The 15,944-nt window shown below is 44.3% G+C and overlaps 1 protein-coding gene across 2 annotated transcripts in view; it reads left to right on the top strand.

Annotated features, from left to right (window-relative positions):
• PMFBP1 (polyamine modulated factor 1 binding protein 1) overlaps positions 1-15,944 on the top strand; it is a 166,712-nt gene that overhangs the window by 148,510 nt on the left and 2,258 nt on the right. Inside the window, exons 11-21 of one of the 2 annotated variants that reach the window (XM_059150762.1) lie at positions 556-745; positions 909-1,062; positions 2,102-2,269; positions 2,539-2,676; positions 7,037-7,201; positions 7,733-7,900; positions 8,224-8,391; positions 9,239-9,342; positions 9,868-9,942; positions 12,364-12,602; positions 13,149-13,402. In XM_059150762.1, the coding sequence (XP_059006745.1) occupies positions 556-745; positions 909-1,062; positions 2,102-2,269; positions 2,539-2,676; positions 7,037-7,201; positions 7,733-7,900; positions 8,224-8,391; positions 9,239-9,342; positions 9,868-9,942; positions 12,364-12,602; positions 13,149-13,165 (1,586 nt within the window). In that variant the 3' untranslated portion in view covers positions 13,166-13,402. Of the gene's footprint in view, positions 1-555; positions 746-908; positions 1,063-2,101; positions 2,270-2,538; positions 2,677-7,036; positions 7,202-7,732; positions 7,901-8,223; positions 8,392-9,238; positions 9,343-9,867; positions 9,943-12,363; positions 12,603-13,148; positions 13,403-15,944 lie in introns of those variants that run through there. The other variant, XM_059150761.1, reaches the window with a different exon arrangement.

Genomic DNA, 15,944 nt, shown 5'->3' with positions numbered 1-15,944 from the left:
CTTCCCACTTGCCTCCCCCATTCCATTCCTATGCATTTGCTCGAATGCTTCCCCCTCTGGAATTCCCTTCCTCCTCCTTATTCCCAGGCCCAGCAGCATCTCTGTCCTTCCGTAAGTCCCTCCCCAACTGTTCTCACCCACACTGATCTTGTTTCACAGGAGTTCACGGTGAGTGCACAGTTCACATGACTGGGTTTTCCAGGTCACGTGGGCTGGTTATGTCTCCCTCACGAGACTCTAAAGTCCATTAGGGTCAGGATTTGTCCCTAACGACAGGATGAGTCACATAAGAGATACTGAGCAATTTATATTGATTTGTTTAACTTTAGTCCAGAAGCAGTCTACAGCTGGGGGATAGCTGAAGACAGATGACTTAACAGAGCTCCTTAGGAGTGATAATGAGATGGAGAGAAACAAGGACAGATTGTAAATTGAAATAGGTCACAAATTGAAGGAACAGTCTTTTTAACTGGTCTTATCTGAGAGTCAGATCTTCACACATGCATATCCCTTCTCCCACACACATGTGCCTGGCTTGTCTGCTGGGTTCTGTAGCTCAGCAAGCCTCCCAGTACAAAGAAGAGACCCTTCTGGCAAAGAATAACCTGGAGGATGCGCAGAGGAAACTGCAAAGCTACCTTTTCCTGGAGAAGCAGAAGACAGAGACCATCCAGGAGCTGCAGAGAGAACTTCAGAAGCTGCAGAAGGATTCCTTGATGGCTGGAGAGGAACTCGCCCCCAACAGGTACCACTGTCTCACTTCCAGGGAGAGGCTCTGTCTCTGGGGAGCCGGTCTGGACTCGGCAGCAACTGCCTGGGACTGAGGTAGCAAGCCTTGGGCAGCCAGCTCACAATCTGCTAACGCAGACCCTGAAGTCTGTCTTCCTCTTGTCGCCATTTTGCTTTAGGAAGCGGATAGAGGAGCTGACATTGGAACTCTCTGAGACCCGGAAGAAGCTTGAAAATTCAGAAAAGGAAAAGAGGCAGTTCCAGAAGACCACGACTGAGCAGGAAATGAAGCTGAATGAACTGCTAGACCACCTAAAACTCCTTCAACACCAGGTATAACGGGCAAGTAGGCTGCCAGCCCAAGCATCTGCTCTGCCTGAGATTAAATATATTGGTCTTTATTGGGGAAGATGCTACCACCAATCCATTCAAACTAATTTTCCAGCATTTGTGTGAGAAGGCTAAGCCAGCCTGTTAGCTCTAGTTCCCACGACCCATAATAAGCATTCTCAAGGGCTAAGCTTAAAAACAGTCAGAGGACAATGTTCGGTTTTTTTAAATAGGATTCAGAACTATCCTTGTCAGTCATTTTAAAGTCCTCAATCTCTGAATTATTCTTTTTGTGCTTTTCTAAGATTTTTTTTAACTTTATTTAAAGAGGGTTTTTTTTTTAATTGTGTTATGTTAGTCACCATACAGTACATCTTTAGTTTTTGATACACTGTTCCAAGATTCATTGTTTGCATACAACACCCAGTGCTCCACGCAATACATGTCCTCCTTACTACCCATCACCGGAATCACCCAGCCCCCCACCCCCAGCCCCTCTAAAACTCTCAGTTTGATTCTTGGAGTCCACAGTCTCTCATGGTTCATCTCCCCCTCCATTCCCCCCCCCATTCAGTTTTCCTTTCCTTCTCCTAATGTCCTCCGTGTTATTCCTTTTTATGTGGAAAGACTTGGTAAGTGGGAGAGAAGGTTGTTGCTGTGGGAACTAGATCTATAAATAAAATAAGTTGGTATATTTAATTGAACCAAAAAAATATTGCTGGACATCTGAGGAAACTTTTTTATTATCCATGCTAAATAACCAACGGGTTCCCCTCATATTTATCTCAGCCATTCTCTTTGTCCGGGGAGGGGTGGTGGTTTTGTTTTTTCAAAAATATACAGCCTAAGACTGTCTTTCAGGCCATTCTTTTTAAACAAAACCAAAAAAAGGCAGGATTTTTTATTTATTTGAAAGAGCAAGCAGGGAGCCTGATGCAGGACTCAGTCCCGAGACTCCAGGATCATGACCTGAGCCAAAGGCAGATGCTTAACCCACTGAGCCACCCAGACATCCTCTTTCAGGCTAGTCTTTATTTCTCAGCACAGGGAGCAAGGCTCTGCCAAAACCAGTCTAACCGAGGAGCTTCAGGAGGTGACAAGATTACTGGAGGAGAAACGGGAGCAGTTGAAAAAGAGCAAAGAACAGGAGAAGTTGCTGGAGCAAGAGCTTGAGACATTCCGACAGGAGGAAAAAAGGAAAGAAAAAATGGTGAGAAGGAGAGTCCAGGGAGGGCTGGGTTCACGAATCCAGGGCAAGACTTGAGCCCCACTGAGCCTGGCAGGATACAGAGGCCGTGGGTGCTCAAACCTCAGAAGAGAAGGGAGGGAAGGTAAGAAAGGCAAGGTAGAAGGAGAGAGAAGGCCCAAGACACCACAGGCTGCAGAATGGAGCTGGGGGCGTGGGAAGGAGGAGCAGGCTGCTCTGGGAGTCTGAGGTAACACCTCTTTTCTGGGTTTTGTTCTCTAATGGGGGAGCAGACAAAGGAAAATTTGCGGATGTTGGAGGAGGAAAATGAGAATGTCAAAGCACAGTTAATGCAATGTTCCGCACAACTGGAATCCTCTCTGAGCAAACAAAACGCCTCCCAGCAAGTCATCCAAGAGCTAAACAATGAGGTGAGTTGACAGAAACCCTGAGGGAGTGCAAACGTGAGCCCTGTGACCCTTGACCTGAAATCAGCACTGACCTCTCCTCCACCACGGAAATGCAGCTAAATGCTCAGCCCACGTGTATCTTGTGGTGCCTTTCGCTCCACTGTTTTCCTCGAAGTGGGGGTAACCCTTCCACAACCATTTGCTCAGTCAAAGAAATATATGTGGAAGGTCTTATTTGATATCTGCTGGATCTCCCAAACTATCTGGGCTTTGGCAGCGATATTCCACAGCAACATTTCAGACCAGAGTTGAGTGAGTCCATTGTTGGGGGCAATTTGCTAGGGAACACTGCCAAAAATAGTGTCAAAGCACAGAAAGGGCATAGAAAGGGAGACAGTCATTTGTCATCACACAAATAAAAATGACAGAAAAGTGTAAATGGCATCTGACATATACAAGGCACCATGCTTGAAGTCAGTCATCATTTATTGACCATCTACTTATGCCCTTCACATGCCTTCCATCTAGTTGACTCCCAAAAAGATAGACATTACCCTGATCCTCATTTTGCAGAGGAAAGAAAGGCTGGGGCTCAAGGTAACCAATGGATAAGCAATGAGAGGGACCACCACTTGAACCTGGATCATCTAGCTCAAACACCTAACCTCTTTCCCCTTCATCATGAATGGCAATACTTTCCCTAACTGCATAGATTGCATCTTTCTGCAGGAAACAAATATAGCATCTTGATAGGTGGTCTCTGTGTTACAAATGAAAGCAGCTCTGATTCCTTTATAATTTAAGAAGAAAATATGTTAATCTTAAAATAGTATGGACTATGCAAAGTATAAGAACAGCGCTGCCAATGGGACTTTCTACTAATATACGGTATCTACTAGCCATATGCGACTGTTGACTGCTTGGAATATGGCTTTGTATGACGAAGGAACTGAGTTTTTAATTTTAATATTAACTAATTTTAGTTTTATTTAAAGGTAAATAGCCTCATGTGGCTAGTATCTACCATATTAGATAGCACAGAAACTGACATTTCTGGAGTTTTGTCCTCTAGAGATATAAATCTCTCCTTTGCTGTGGTCCAGTGCTGAGGTCTGAGTCACTGAGACCCCTCCCAAGGAACCTCCCTGAATATAAGAGATATTACCTCAGTATTTAATATGGCCATATTATCATGTTTGCCAAAAGAAAGATAGCCGTGTAAAGGTGGAAGGAAAAGCACTCATTTCAGAATTCCTTTGATAGAAATCAGGAGACTGCAGGGGTTTTTTGGTGTGTATAAGCATGTTCAACTTTTTAAAAGCATACCTCAAATATAGTAGATGTATTATCAGTTGAAACAGGTTATTGGAAAGAGGCTTAGTTTTGCCTTCTAAAATGCATTTTCTTTCATCAATATTCCATATCTCAATTTTTAAAGTTACTAACTGAAGGCAATAGATCTTGAGATTTTTTTTCATCTCTTTGATTCTAGGACACTTTTCCACTACATTTTATAATTAATTACTGTTAATAAGAAAGCTAATTTATTTTACATATTTATTCTGTATTTGGACTTCTTATTGAATTCACTGCTAAGCAGTAATAGTTTTTCAGTTACTTCTTATGGATTTTTTGAGTAGATGATTGTATCTCATTTGCAAGCAACAACAGTTCTCTAAGTCTTTGTAATATTTTTTTTGGGGGGGGGGGCGCACCTGGGTGGCTCAGTGGGTTAAGCCGCTGCCTTCGGCTCAGGTCATGATCTCAGGGTTCTGGGATCGAGTCCCGCATCGGGCTCTCTGCTTGGCGGGGAGCCTGCTTCCTCCTCCCTCTCTCTCTGACTGCCTCTATGCCTACTTGTGATCTCTCTCTGTCAAATAGATAGATAAAAAATCTAAATATATATATATATATATATTTTTTTTTTTTTTGTCTTATTGCATTGCACAGTACCTACAGTTTGGTGTTCAACATAACATCCTTTTCTTGCTTTAATGTTAATGGAATCCATCTGTTTTGGTATGGTGTTCTTTGTAATATGGTGAATAAAATTAATTAATTGATCCTAATTTTGGCCCACCCTTATATTCCTAGTATGAGTCCTGACAGTGTGTCATGTATTACTCTTTTAAAACAATACTTGGAACGTTCTAGGAAGTAAAATAAGGTCAGTATGACTGGAGTGCAGTCCTCAAGGAGGATGTGGGCATAGGATGAGAATAGAAAGATAGGTAGGGGTAGACACTGTGGCCTCTGTTAAGCAATTTGGGGTTTTATTCTAAGAGCAATGAAAAGACATTGATGATATTTCCTTAAAGGCACTGGAGAGGTGATTTGAGCTAAGTTTTCAAAGCATAATTCTGACTAATGTATGGAAATACATTGCAGAGAAGGGTAGGTATAGAAGTGAGGGATCCGGTTAGGATGTTATTGCCATTCAAGCTAGCATAGCATCAGTGAAGACGGAAGTTAGCAAATTCATGATGTGTTTTGGCAACGGAGTTGACCAGACTAATGATGGACTGAATGTGAGAGGAAGTAAGGAATCAAAGATGACTTAGAGAAACTCACCCATAAAACCATCTAGGCCTAATGCTTTTGGCAAGGGGGAGAGTACATCTTTATAAGAACTTTTATTAAAACTCCTTGATTGTATAATTTATAAATATGTATATATTACAGATTTTTAATATTTTTCTCCAAGCTAAACCACTGATGTTAGAGAAGTTTAAAATAAAGTCTCCAAACTCCAATGGACTTTTGGTTCATAACAGCCTTCCCACCTTACCTCTTTTCTCAAAAAAAATACTGCTCCTTTCTTCCCCAGATTTCCCTATGATTTTGCCACTGCTTCTTTGTGCCAGATTATAGTCCACTTTCACTCCCAAATAAGCCCATATTTTGCAGGAAATTTTTAAAAATAAAAACAAATAAATAATACAAATAATAAATGATATATACTTATTACATATAAATAAATAACAAAATCAGATAATTAAGCTTCTGTTTTAGCTTTTAACATCCCTGTGATTTATGTCACCACCTTTCTTTATGTTATCCCACCTCTGTGATGACATTTCCTGATCTGGCTACCAATTATCAAGAGCTTACAGTGAATTGCAATTTCTTCAGTGATTCCTCTGGTTTATTGGGCAGACCCAGGTGACTCCATGTTTTCAGAAGTTCCCAAAAAAGATGCATTTCTTTTTCCAGAAGACCAAATTATTTTATCTTTCGGAATGGTTTCCTTCCCGGCACTTGTAAATATAGAGTCAAAAGTATAATCTGACACTTCTTATCTCACCATTTCCTAGACTTGAAGATATTCAAAATTCCATGTAAAAAAATAAATAAATTTCAAGCCTGGAGCAGTTACTGAAGGAAACCCAAATTTGTGTGTTTCTATGTAGATGGCCACATAGAGGATGTGGGTGTATTAAAATACCAAAGAACACATAAAATACCAAAGAACAGAAGCTGGAAGTAGATCTCTGCCTTGTACTTAAAAGTATTTAAAAACATGTCCTGTTACTTAGCATGTTCAGGACCAAACTCACAGCTGTATAGTAATTTTTAAGCCCTTTTTACCTATATAACTTCATTTGATCACCACTAAAATTCTATGAAACAGTTGAAAGTAACTGGTTTGCAGAAGAGGAAACTGAGGCTCAGAGTGATTAAATAAATGAAAGAACCACAACCTCTAACTGCAGATCTCAATTCTTTTTAACTATAGCGTGAATACTCATTACTAAGTTTAAGACACCAACTTCAGTTTTTAAACATGTTTTATCAGAACTACATGTTCAGTGCATCCCTAATTCCAAACATTGCCCTAAAAAATAATTCATTCAGTCAAAAACAATTATTTAGTATTTACTGAGCACATATTATATAACATGCCGTGAGCTATAGGCAGTGGAGATACAGCAGTGAAGGAAGCACATACAGTCCTGTTCTCATGGTGCATCGAGTATAGTGGACTAGGTCAGGAACTAAGGAAGGTATAAAATGTACAAATGAAATATTGTATCATGGTTCCTGACCTAGAACTGAATTCCAAATCCTTATTAAAGGCTTATTAAATCCCTGTGAAAGGGATTATTCATGTACTTAATACATCAAAGCCCAGTACTGCCAGTACTCCTTGTATGGGGGGGGGCTGCTAACTTAGAAGGGGAAATGTGGGGAGAGGCATATTGAAGAGCCTGGGAAGGCAGCTGTTCCTTTTATAACAGTGAGGGAAGGGTGGAGGCCTTATCACAGACTGCTCTGCATGTTAGTGCAGAGAGAAGAGAGCCTCACTCTTGTCCATTTCCTGTAGACACAGAGAATTCCTCTGTAGCCATGAACCTTGATAGTGATGTTCTCCCTCCTAAAGCTAGTCCTTCAGAAGGATGCCTTAGAGAGTCTGCAGGTCCAGCTGGAGAAGGCTGTGCACAAGGAGAAGCAATATCTGCAGACCATGGTCTCTAAAGAAGCCTATGAGGAACTGTCCCGAAAGTCAGTCGCATGCCAAGATGACCTGACACAAACTCTCGAGAAGGTAAGCCGCACCCACTCTTCTCCAGGGCTGTTTGAGGCAAAGAAATGTCCGAGGAGCATGGAAAGTGCAAGAGTCAATTCCCCGCACAACTGGCTGTCACCAGGACCTCTGCAAACTCTTGCCTGAGCTAGGATGTCCTTCCAGGGAAGGCCTGCCTCCTTGTAGTGAGGACTCGTTTGGGGGGAGAAAGGGAACACAAAGAATGAGGCCAAATCTAACAACTCTTTCTGCCCACAGATGACCGGGGAGGGGGGGGGTGGGAAGCAATTTGTGCTTCACCCAGTGCCGATCGTGCCTAGCTGATCAGTTCAGAGAAATGGAAAAAGAGGACATGGGGTAGGGGAATGAGGGTGTAGCAAATCAACCACTGTCACTTCCCACCCCTCTCTGGGACACTAGGCAAGTGAGCAGGTGTCTGTGCTACCCTGAACAAGGGATGAGCATGGACGGGAACCCTTCTCCATTCGGCACTCAATAGAATAGGCCAAAGAACTGTGACAGGCATTCTTATCCCCTTTGTCTTTATGGAAGCTCAATCATACGACCTCAGAGACCAAGAGCCTGCACCGAAGCTTGGCACAGGCCCAAGAGAGGAAAGCTCAGCTGGAAGATGAAATCCTTGCTTACGAGGAGAGGATGAAAAAGCTCAACATGGAACTAAAAAAACTGCAGGGCTTCCAACAGCAGAGTGAGCTAGAGGTGAGGAGCAGCCAGGAGCTTAGGCTGTCTTCCTGTTCCAGGTCCCCAGGGTTTCTCTCCTCTCACCCCGAAAGTCCTTAGTGCAGAGCCATTCCCTTTGACGGAAGGGTTCCCTCCACTTGCCGGCTCTGGGAGCTTAAGGCAAAGGTGGTAACAGTCAGAGCAGGGGCGCCCTCTGCTGGTACTGGAAGTAAATTGCCCCCCCCCCCAGGAGTCTCCCCAAGTCAAGAAAGCGGCTCTCCTGCCTTGTCACAGAGCCTCTGGGCTCAGGACGGGCAGCCGGCCAGCTGGGGTCTCCCTCCTCACTTTGTGCCCCTGAACAGGTTCAAGCCTTCGACAAGAAGCTGGAGGAGATGAGCAACCAAGTGTTGCAGTGGCAGAAGCAGCACCAGAGTGACCTCAAGATGCTGGCAGCTAAAGAAGAGCAGCTCCGGGCTTTCCAGGAGGAAATGGCCACCCTGAAAGAGAACCTCCTGGCAGATGAGAAGGAGGTAGGCACTCCTCAGCTTCTGGTTACTTCCTCCCAGACCTCCCAGCCCATCCACAACCACCTGGATACTAGACCAACGTTGGTGGGGGTGGGAGTGCCTAAGAGCAAGGAAATGATACCTCTAGCCCACTCTATTCAGTACAAGGTAGGGTCTGGGTGCTCTAAGGCCCACAGCAGTTTTCTCAACCCAACTATCTTCCTGTGCCTTCACTGATAGAGGTAGTGAGCAGAACAAAGGCCCATTCCAGAGAAGACTGCCATCTCCTGATCAGGTATACCAGCTGTCCCTGACTTAGATAATGCCCAGGGCAGTCCTCCTCCAGAACCCATCCTGACATTTTCACTTACTCTGCAGTAGAATCTGCTAAGAGATCTTCGAGCATGCCTTATGCCCCTGTCCTGGAGCAGTGAAGTTCACGGCAGGTGGCCACAGATATCTTGGTTTAGCCACAAGGCCTTTGCTTGTATTAGGAAAAAAAAAAAAAAAAAGGCATCCATTCCTCAAGATATTTTTTCTTCCATCTGTTAAAATATTGGCTTAATATATTGCTTTTTTAAAACAAAGATGTTTTAATGCCTTTGCCCAAAAATCATTATTGTAAGTATACACATCTACTTTGTCTCTACTATAAACAGTGCCCTGCTCAGTAATGTCATCTTTGTGTGCATGCACTATTAGAGGTGAGATGCTGCTGTGTCAGGTCCAACTCTGGCCTAGGGGTTAGACAGCAGAACCAATGTTTCTTCTTCCAGGAAGAGAGAAGAGACCTGATTTGGGAGTAGGGAGGTGACAGGCCTGTGCTTCGCACCCCTCTCCCTAACAATCTCATTTTCTTCTCGTACCAAAGCCCTCTAGTGTGCCCCAGCGGTCTGTGACTAAAGACACCTGTAGGCTACGCCGAGAGAATGATCAGATTATGTCCAACATGGAGCAATGGGCAAAAGAGCAGAAGTAAGTAAGGAATTAAAAGGAAAGGCAGGGTCCCAAGGCTTGGGCTGAGCTGAGAAACTGCACATATGCCAAAGAATAGTGTCACATTCTCACACACACACACACACACACGCTGCCTTCTAGGGAAATGAATTCAGTGATAGCTCACATTCAGGAGCTGGGAATAAGATGGAGGGGCCTCAACTTTTCAGGCAGAATCGGGAAGACCTGCTGACTTAGAAAGAGAGCAGCCCCATGATAAAGAAGATGCTCTGCTGCAGGTCAAATTTCCTCTTCCAAACCTGGAATCTGGCTTCCCTGCCTAGATCCCTTGAACTCACTGAGATCACGGTGATTTTGCCTAGTAATTGAGAATGGAAGGTTCCCTCAACTGCCAGGTGCTAGGGAGGCTCTAGCTTGGGGAGTGGGTGATGAGCTGGGGTCTAGGGCTCAGCGGATGCCTTGCTGAGAACGCCAGCCTCCCAGCCAGCCAGCTGTGCTCTTCTCATGGGGGGGGGGGGGGTTCTTTTATGGATTTTATTACAGGATCGCCAATGAGAAACTAGGAAACAAGCTCCGTGAGCAAGTCAAATATATTGCCAAGCTGACTGGTGAAAAGGAGTAAGTCATCCCACACCATCCAGGCTGCTGCTTGGGCCCTAAGGAGAAGGGCCAGCCACAGGCCAGGTCTGGGTTTATCCTTAGATACATGCAGCTGACCTCAGGAAAGTGCTGGTACTGTGGAAAGATTCTGGGTCATGAATCTGCATTTATGTGACCATGGGCACATCACCTCTTTGGGTCTTCCCTCATCAACAATATGGAAAGGGGTTACTAATCTCTATGCCATGCCCCTTCCCACTGTCATCTTCTGTGATTCTCAGAGGACCAAAATGCTAAGAAGGAAACAGGAACTGAAAGGCAGGGTAGAGGCTAAGGTGCTGTAACAAAGAGACCTCCAAATGAAGGAACATAGAACATGGAAGAACCATCCCTAGGAAGTGAATAGTCCGGGTTGGTGGGGTTCCTCTGTCCCACGTGGTCATTTGGGGACCAAAGTTTCTTCTACTTGTTGCTCTACCTTCTCCTGTGGCCATGCTTCATCCTTACGGTCAAAGGTGGCTAATCAGACGGTAGTGTAGGAGGAGTGCTGGAAGTTTGGGGACAAAGAGGAAAGTATGGATGTCTAAAATCAAGATTTCAGAGATGGGATAGTCACAGATAATGACAAGCTTTCGGGCAGTGTCTCCCAACCCTCTGTCAGGGAACACTTAGAAAATAACCACATTTGTTTGGCACAGTGGAAGAATTTGGGATGTGTTGTTTGAGACAAGTTGACCAACCAGTGGCTGCCCCAAGAGCTGAGGGTGTCTACATCTCAGCACACATGGAACCCACTCATCAGCCTCAGGTGGAAAGCTCTGTTCTGAGCTGTGACCATAGGATGGTGTCAGACTTTAAGGAGAGGACAGATCATTGAAATACAGAAGTCGAGGAACTGAGAGGCTTGGATAGAATGTATAGGATGTTGAAGGCATTGGAAATGCTGACAGGAGTGGACCAGAGAGAGTGGCAGAGAGCCAGGGAATGAGAGCATGGTGAGGACCCCACTTCCAGGCCCAGTGGCTTATGGAGTGTGGCAGTGACATGAGGGACTCCAGGGGTGTCTCCAACACTGGCCAGGTTTATAGAGAGCAAGAGGGCAAAGCCCAGGCCCGTGGAAGTTCAGAAAGAATTCTTTGATTTCCCTCTAGAATAGACCACGAAGTTTTTCACTTGGATGAAAGCATTTTCTGAAAGGGATTAGCTAAAAAAGAAATTGTAAAAAACCTGAAGGTAACAGAGCATTTTAGAAAAACAGAACTTTTTCTTATAGTATGCCAAGTTCGAGGAATTTCTGTTTCACAAAGAACTCATTCCTGAGTTTGAACCTATTTGAAGAAAAGCCATCTTTTAATAATAATAATGACACAAATAATATTTATCTGTTACATGTGCAAGGCACTGTTCTAAGTGCTTTATATGTATTAATTTATTTAATCTTTATGAGAACTCATGAGTTCAGTACCATTAAAATTCCCATTTATGGATGAAGAAAGAGAGGAACCCAGAGGCTAAATAACTTGTCCTTGGCCTCATGAATAGTAAATGGCAGAGCCAGAATTCCAACTTGGGGTGTCTGGTTCCAGAGCCCCTGGTCCCCCACTGCCCTCGACATTGGTTTGGAGAAATATGACCAGTAATGGAGCCCTAAGAGATATGCTAAGTTCTTTCACCTCACCTACATCACAGCCACCATTTCTTCATCCATAAGATGGGGGCAAGTTACTTACCCAAGCTCTCAACAGAGCTGGGATTCCCTGGGCTCTTAACCTTCTAGCAAAGGGAAGGGAAAGAACTTGGCTTTGGCATCAGAACTAGATGAGAGTGTTTCCCAGGCACATGGGATTTTTCATGACAGCCTTCCAGCTCTTCAAATCAAATTTCCATCATTTGTCAAACTGGAGCTTTATATGAAGCATAAAAGGCAGATCAGACTCAACTGTCCCCATCTGACAGATATGAAAACCAACCCTGAGCTGACATGACGCAGTGGCTCAGAAGTACTGGTTTTGGGCCCATCCTGACCCTGGGCCTGGGCTTCTTCCAATGGATACACATAGGCCTCCATCTCTATGGAACATGAGAGCGCCAGTTCTGAAAGGACTTGGATGTCACTGGCCCTCCTTCCTGTGGTGCCTTTAATCTGCCCTTGATAAAGTGGGAAACAAAGATGCTGAAGCAGGGCACCTGGGTGGCTCAGTGGGTTAAGCCGCTGCCTTCGGCTCAGGTCATGATCTCAGGGTCCTGGGATCGAGGCCCGCAACGGGCTCTCTGCTCAGCGGGGAGCCTGCTTCCCTCTCTCTCTCTCTCTCTCTCTGCCTGCCTCTCTGTCTACTTGTGATCTCTCTCTGTCAAATAAATAAATAAAATCTTTAAAAAAAAAAAAAAAAAAGATGCTGAAGCAGACCAAACAACTCCTGTTCTTCCCTCCTTCCCCAGCCACCTCCACAATGTAATGGTCCATCTGCAGCAAGAAAACAAGAAACTGAAGACTGAAATAGAGGAGAAGAAGCTGAAAACCGGGCACCCAAGGCTATACACCAAAGCCCTGGGCCCGAGCAAGACGGAGCCCATACAGAAGGGAAAAGTGTGTGCCACCTTGGGCTGGAGGGGGACGACCCAGGACATGACCCAAAGAATGGACATCACCAAGTTTGTTGGGATACCCCACTGCTCCGGTATGTCTGCCATTTGTCTTTTGCTACTTACATGATATTGTCTTTCTTAGTCCCATGGTTCAAAAAAATAGCAACAGCCTGGTATTATTTCTTAAGAAGAGATCATTAGATTGGGAATTCAAAGTAGGAACTGGGGGACAGAATTTCTAGCTACTCTGGACCAGAGATCACTCTTTCCTCACTTGCTGAGGGAAGAGGTGAGTGAATTAAGGCTTGTTCTGATCTAAGACTCTTTGATGATAGCCAAGTGCCTCATATCTCAGACCTATCCCTTCCCCTGACCCAGTCCCTCTTGAGAAGTGTGGGGACAAGAGGGAAACAGCCAGAATAAACATCTTCCTTCTATAATGTGTTCTGAAAACCCAACAAGAACACCCTGATCCCTGTATAGCCTGGATCCATAACTACCTTTTCAGACCCCATGTTACCCCAAAGGGAAGAAGTTGCCCCACAACTGAGCTGACTAGCCATGAGGCCAGTCCTTGAGGAATCATCTCATTAATTTCTCCTCAAATCAAGATTGTCATTTCCTCCCTGTTCCCTCAGGTTCCTCATATTGCTAGAATCATCATCTTGCCCTGGGCATCATTTCCACGTACGTTTTTCAGAGGACAGTGATTTTCCACCCCTCTCTCTTGACCTGGATCAGCTCTTACAGGAATGCATCAAGGCCCCTGCCTATTTTGCAAGATGCTAACATTTTATTGAGTTTTGTCCACTTTCTGCAGTGGAGTGAGCATTGGAACCATACTACCATCTCCAGACCCAAATTCTAAAATAAAGACATGAGCATAGCAGTCTCCGTGAGCTCTTGGCGTCTTGCAGACATCTCTGTCCCCTCCAGCCCACAGCAACATGTTCATCCCTGTTTTCTCTGGATTCTAAAAGACTTTCATATATACGAGAAAGCCATAATTCTCGAAGCAAGTTTATTTGGATTATTTGGATTCGTTTTTAAACCAACAATAGATAATTAGCTCCCCCTTTATTTTTTCTATGTACCTGGAATGCAAGAAAAAAAAAAAACTTAAAAACCTCAAAAAGGAAAGTAATCCCAAGACCCAAAAGAAAGGCAGAGACATGAGTGATGCATTTTCTGAACGGAGAAGGGACATAGCCATCCGCTTTCTTTCCGCCATATTGCATTTCTCCTTTAACAATTTTATTTTTCTCCCCAGCCAGCTCAATACAATTCCATTATAGCAAACTCCAAGGACAGCTAAACTATTTTATTGTGGTAGGATTTTGTTAAACTGAATACATGTCTGGAATTTATATTCTTGGTCTGTAGGAAATTAGTTACTAAGGTAAAGTAAGAGAAAGAAATGGAAGCGTTTGTGTCTAGGTGGTGGGGGGTGCAGGAGAAGTGAAGAAACCCACTAGCTGGTAAAGATTCTTAAATATTCTTGCCTCCCTCCCCAGCCAGACAAAAGCCAAGACATGCTACATAGCATGTCCCTGCCAGCACTTGGCAAATAAGGAAAATGCAGCGTTGGGGCAGGAATGATGGGCTTCTCTGGTAGTCTCCGCTGCGACAGTTGTTGTCTGATTGCTTGTGCTTATTTTTGACTGTGTATCCCCATCAGGTTTAGAGTAAGGATATATTTTCCAGAGGAAACAAAAAGTGAAGAACCTGGTAGTAATGAAATGATTTCCTGCTTCTGGCCTGTGGCCCATTTATTCAAACAAAATTTCAACGTCATTAAAATCCCCAATACAGTCTACTGGAAAAAAAAAAAAAAGCATTTTGTCCCTCTATTTATGAAAATGTGTCATATTTACTGGTTTGGACAGTAGTAGCTGGATACTTTGAATGTGGTACATTTTTTTCAAAGCTATCTTTCCCTTCTTGCGGGGTCATTCCACCAGAGCAGGGCAGGTAGTGAGCTATGGGGAACAAAGGAGCAGCAGAGTTAGAAAAACATGGACAGGTCACCTAGCCATCTGGCCTTGCAAGCCCAGCCAGGGAGATCTGATGGGGTAGAGGGGTTGAACTTAGGGAAATGTAGTTTCTCTAAAGGTAAGGCAAAGGCCAGAAAAGCTAACCGTAATTCTTTAAAAAAATAAATAACCAAAGGCGTTTCTAAAAAGTAATTTGAATAGCTAATAATAGAAATGGTCTCTATGATACAGTAGTGCTGGTTTCATGTCATTATACATTTCCCAAACCCATGGAGTATGTAACATCAGGAGTGAACCCTCACGTAAAGTCTGGGGTCTGTAGGATAATGTGTCAGTGTAGCTTCATCGAGTGTGACAAATGAACCGGTCAGGTAGAGGATGTTGTTAGTGGGGAGGCTGTGCTTGTGGCGGGTGGACATCTCAGTACTTCCTGCTTAATTCTGCTGTGCACCTACAACTGCTCTAAGAAGTAACCAAAGGAAGGAAAGAAAGAGTTACAAAGCTAGGACTAACTTTAGCCAAGGGGATTTTCAGTAAAGTGTGTGCTTTGGCCACCCAATGGGAAGATGTCACTCAGATTCCGATACCTGGGACACACAGAATCCTTTGTAGCAGATCCTCTTCTGCCCACCGGAGTATAACTTCCTCCCCCAAGCTGAAGAAACCCAGAGCAGACATCAGACACTGCAACCTGCCTAAAGGGAAGGAGGAGCTCTCTGCAACCACCATGGTGCCCCATAAGCACTTGGCTTCTGAGGCTTCTCTACACAGCCCAGCTGAGGAGGAGGCTTCCTGCCATAGATAGGACCTGGCAGGCAAGCTCTGGGGTCCCTAGAATGAGCCCCCATCTCAGCCTGAGACCCTCAAATGCTGACATCTTTAATGTGTCTAAAGTGCCATTACCATCACCTAGGCATTTACGGAGAGATGCACGTGACTGAGAGCAAGAGGAGGCGCCCATAAAGGTGTCCAGTTCAGCGGCCTCACTGTTCCCTCACACCAGGAAGCCTGAAGGCCACTCTTCAGAACCCACTTCAGGGCTGTTGTCATAGACATGCTTTTTTATCTCTGGGGGCAAAAATTGGTTATTATCTGAGGAAGAGTGGTAAAGAATCAGAGTATAAAGCTGGAAGGAATTTTAAGGTGGATCTGAATGGAAAAGGTCCATAAATTAAAGAAAACATTAGAGACAGAAGTCCAGAGAGACTCTTGTGCAGAAGTCCCAACGCCAAAGAAGATTCAGGAAGTGCTGGGCAGGGACCCTCCCCAAACAGCCTGTGGCACCTGTATGTATTCCTGGGTTGACCCATGGTTTCCATAACCTCTGGCTTCATTTTTGTGACCTAGGGAATGTGAAGGTAAGCTCGTGGCCAAGGTCACAGCCTTTTACTAACAAAGCCATATTCACTGGAATGGCAGTTTTTGCCCTGTTCTGATGCA

This window comes from Mustela lutreola, chromosome 16 (assembly GCF_030435805.1).
Source record: "Mustela lutreola isolate mMusLut2 chromosome 16, mMusLut2.pri, whole genome shotgun sequence".
Classification (NCBI taxonomy): Eukaryota; Metazoa; Chordata; class Mammalia; order Carnivora; family Mustelidae; genus Mustela; species Mustela lutreola.
This window is presented reverse-complemented; position numbering and strand designations above follow the sequence as displayed.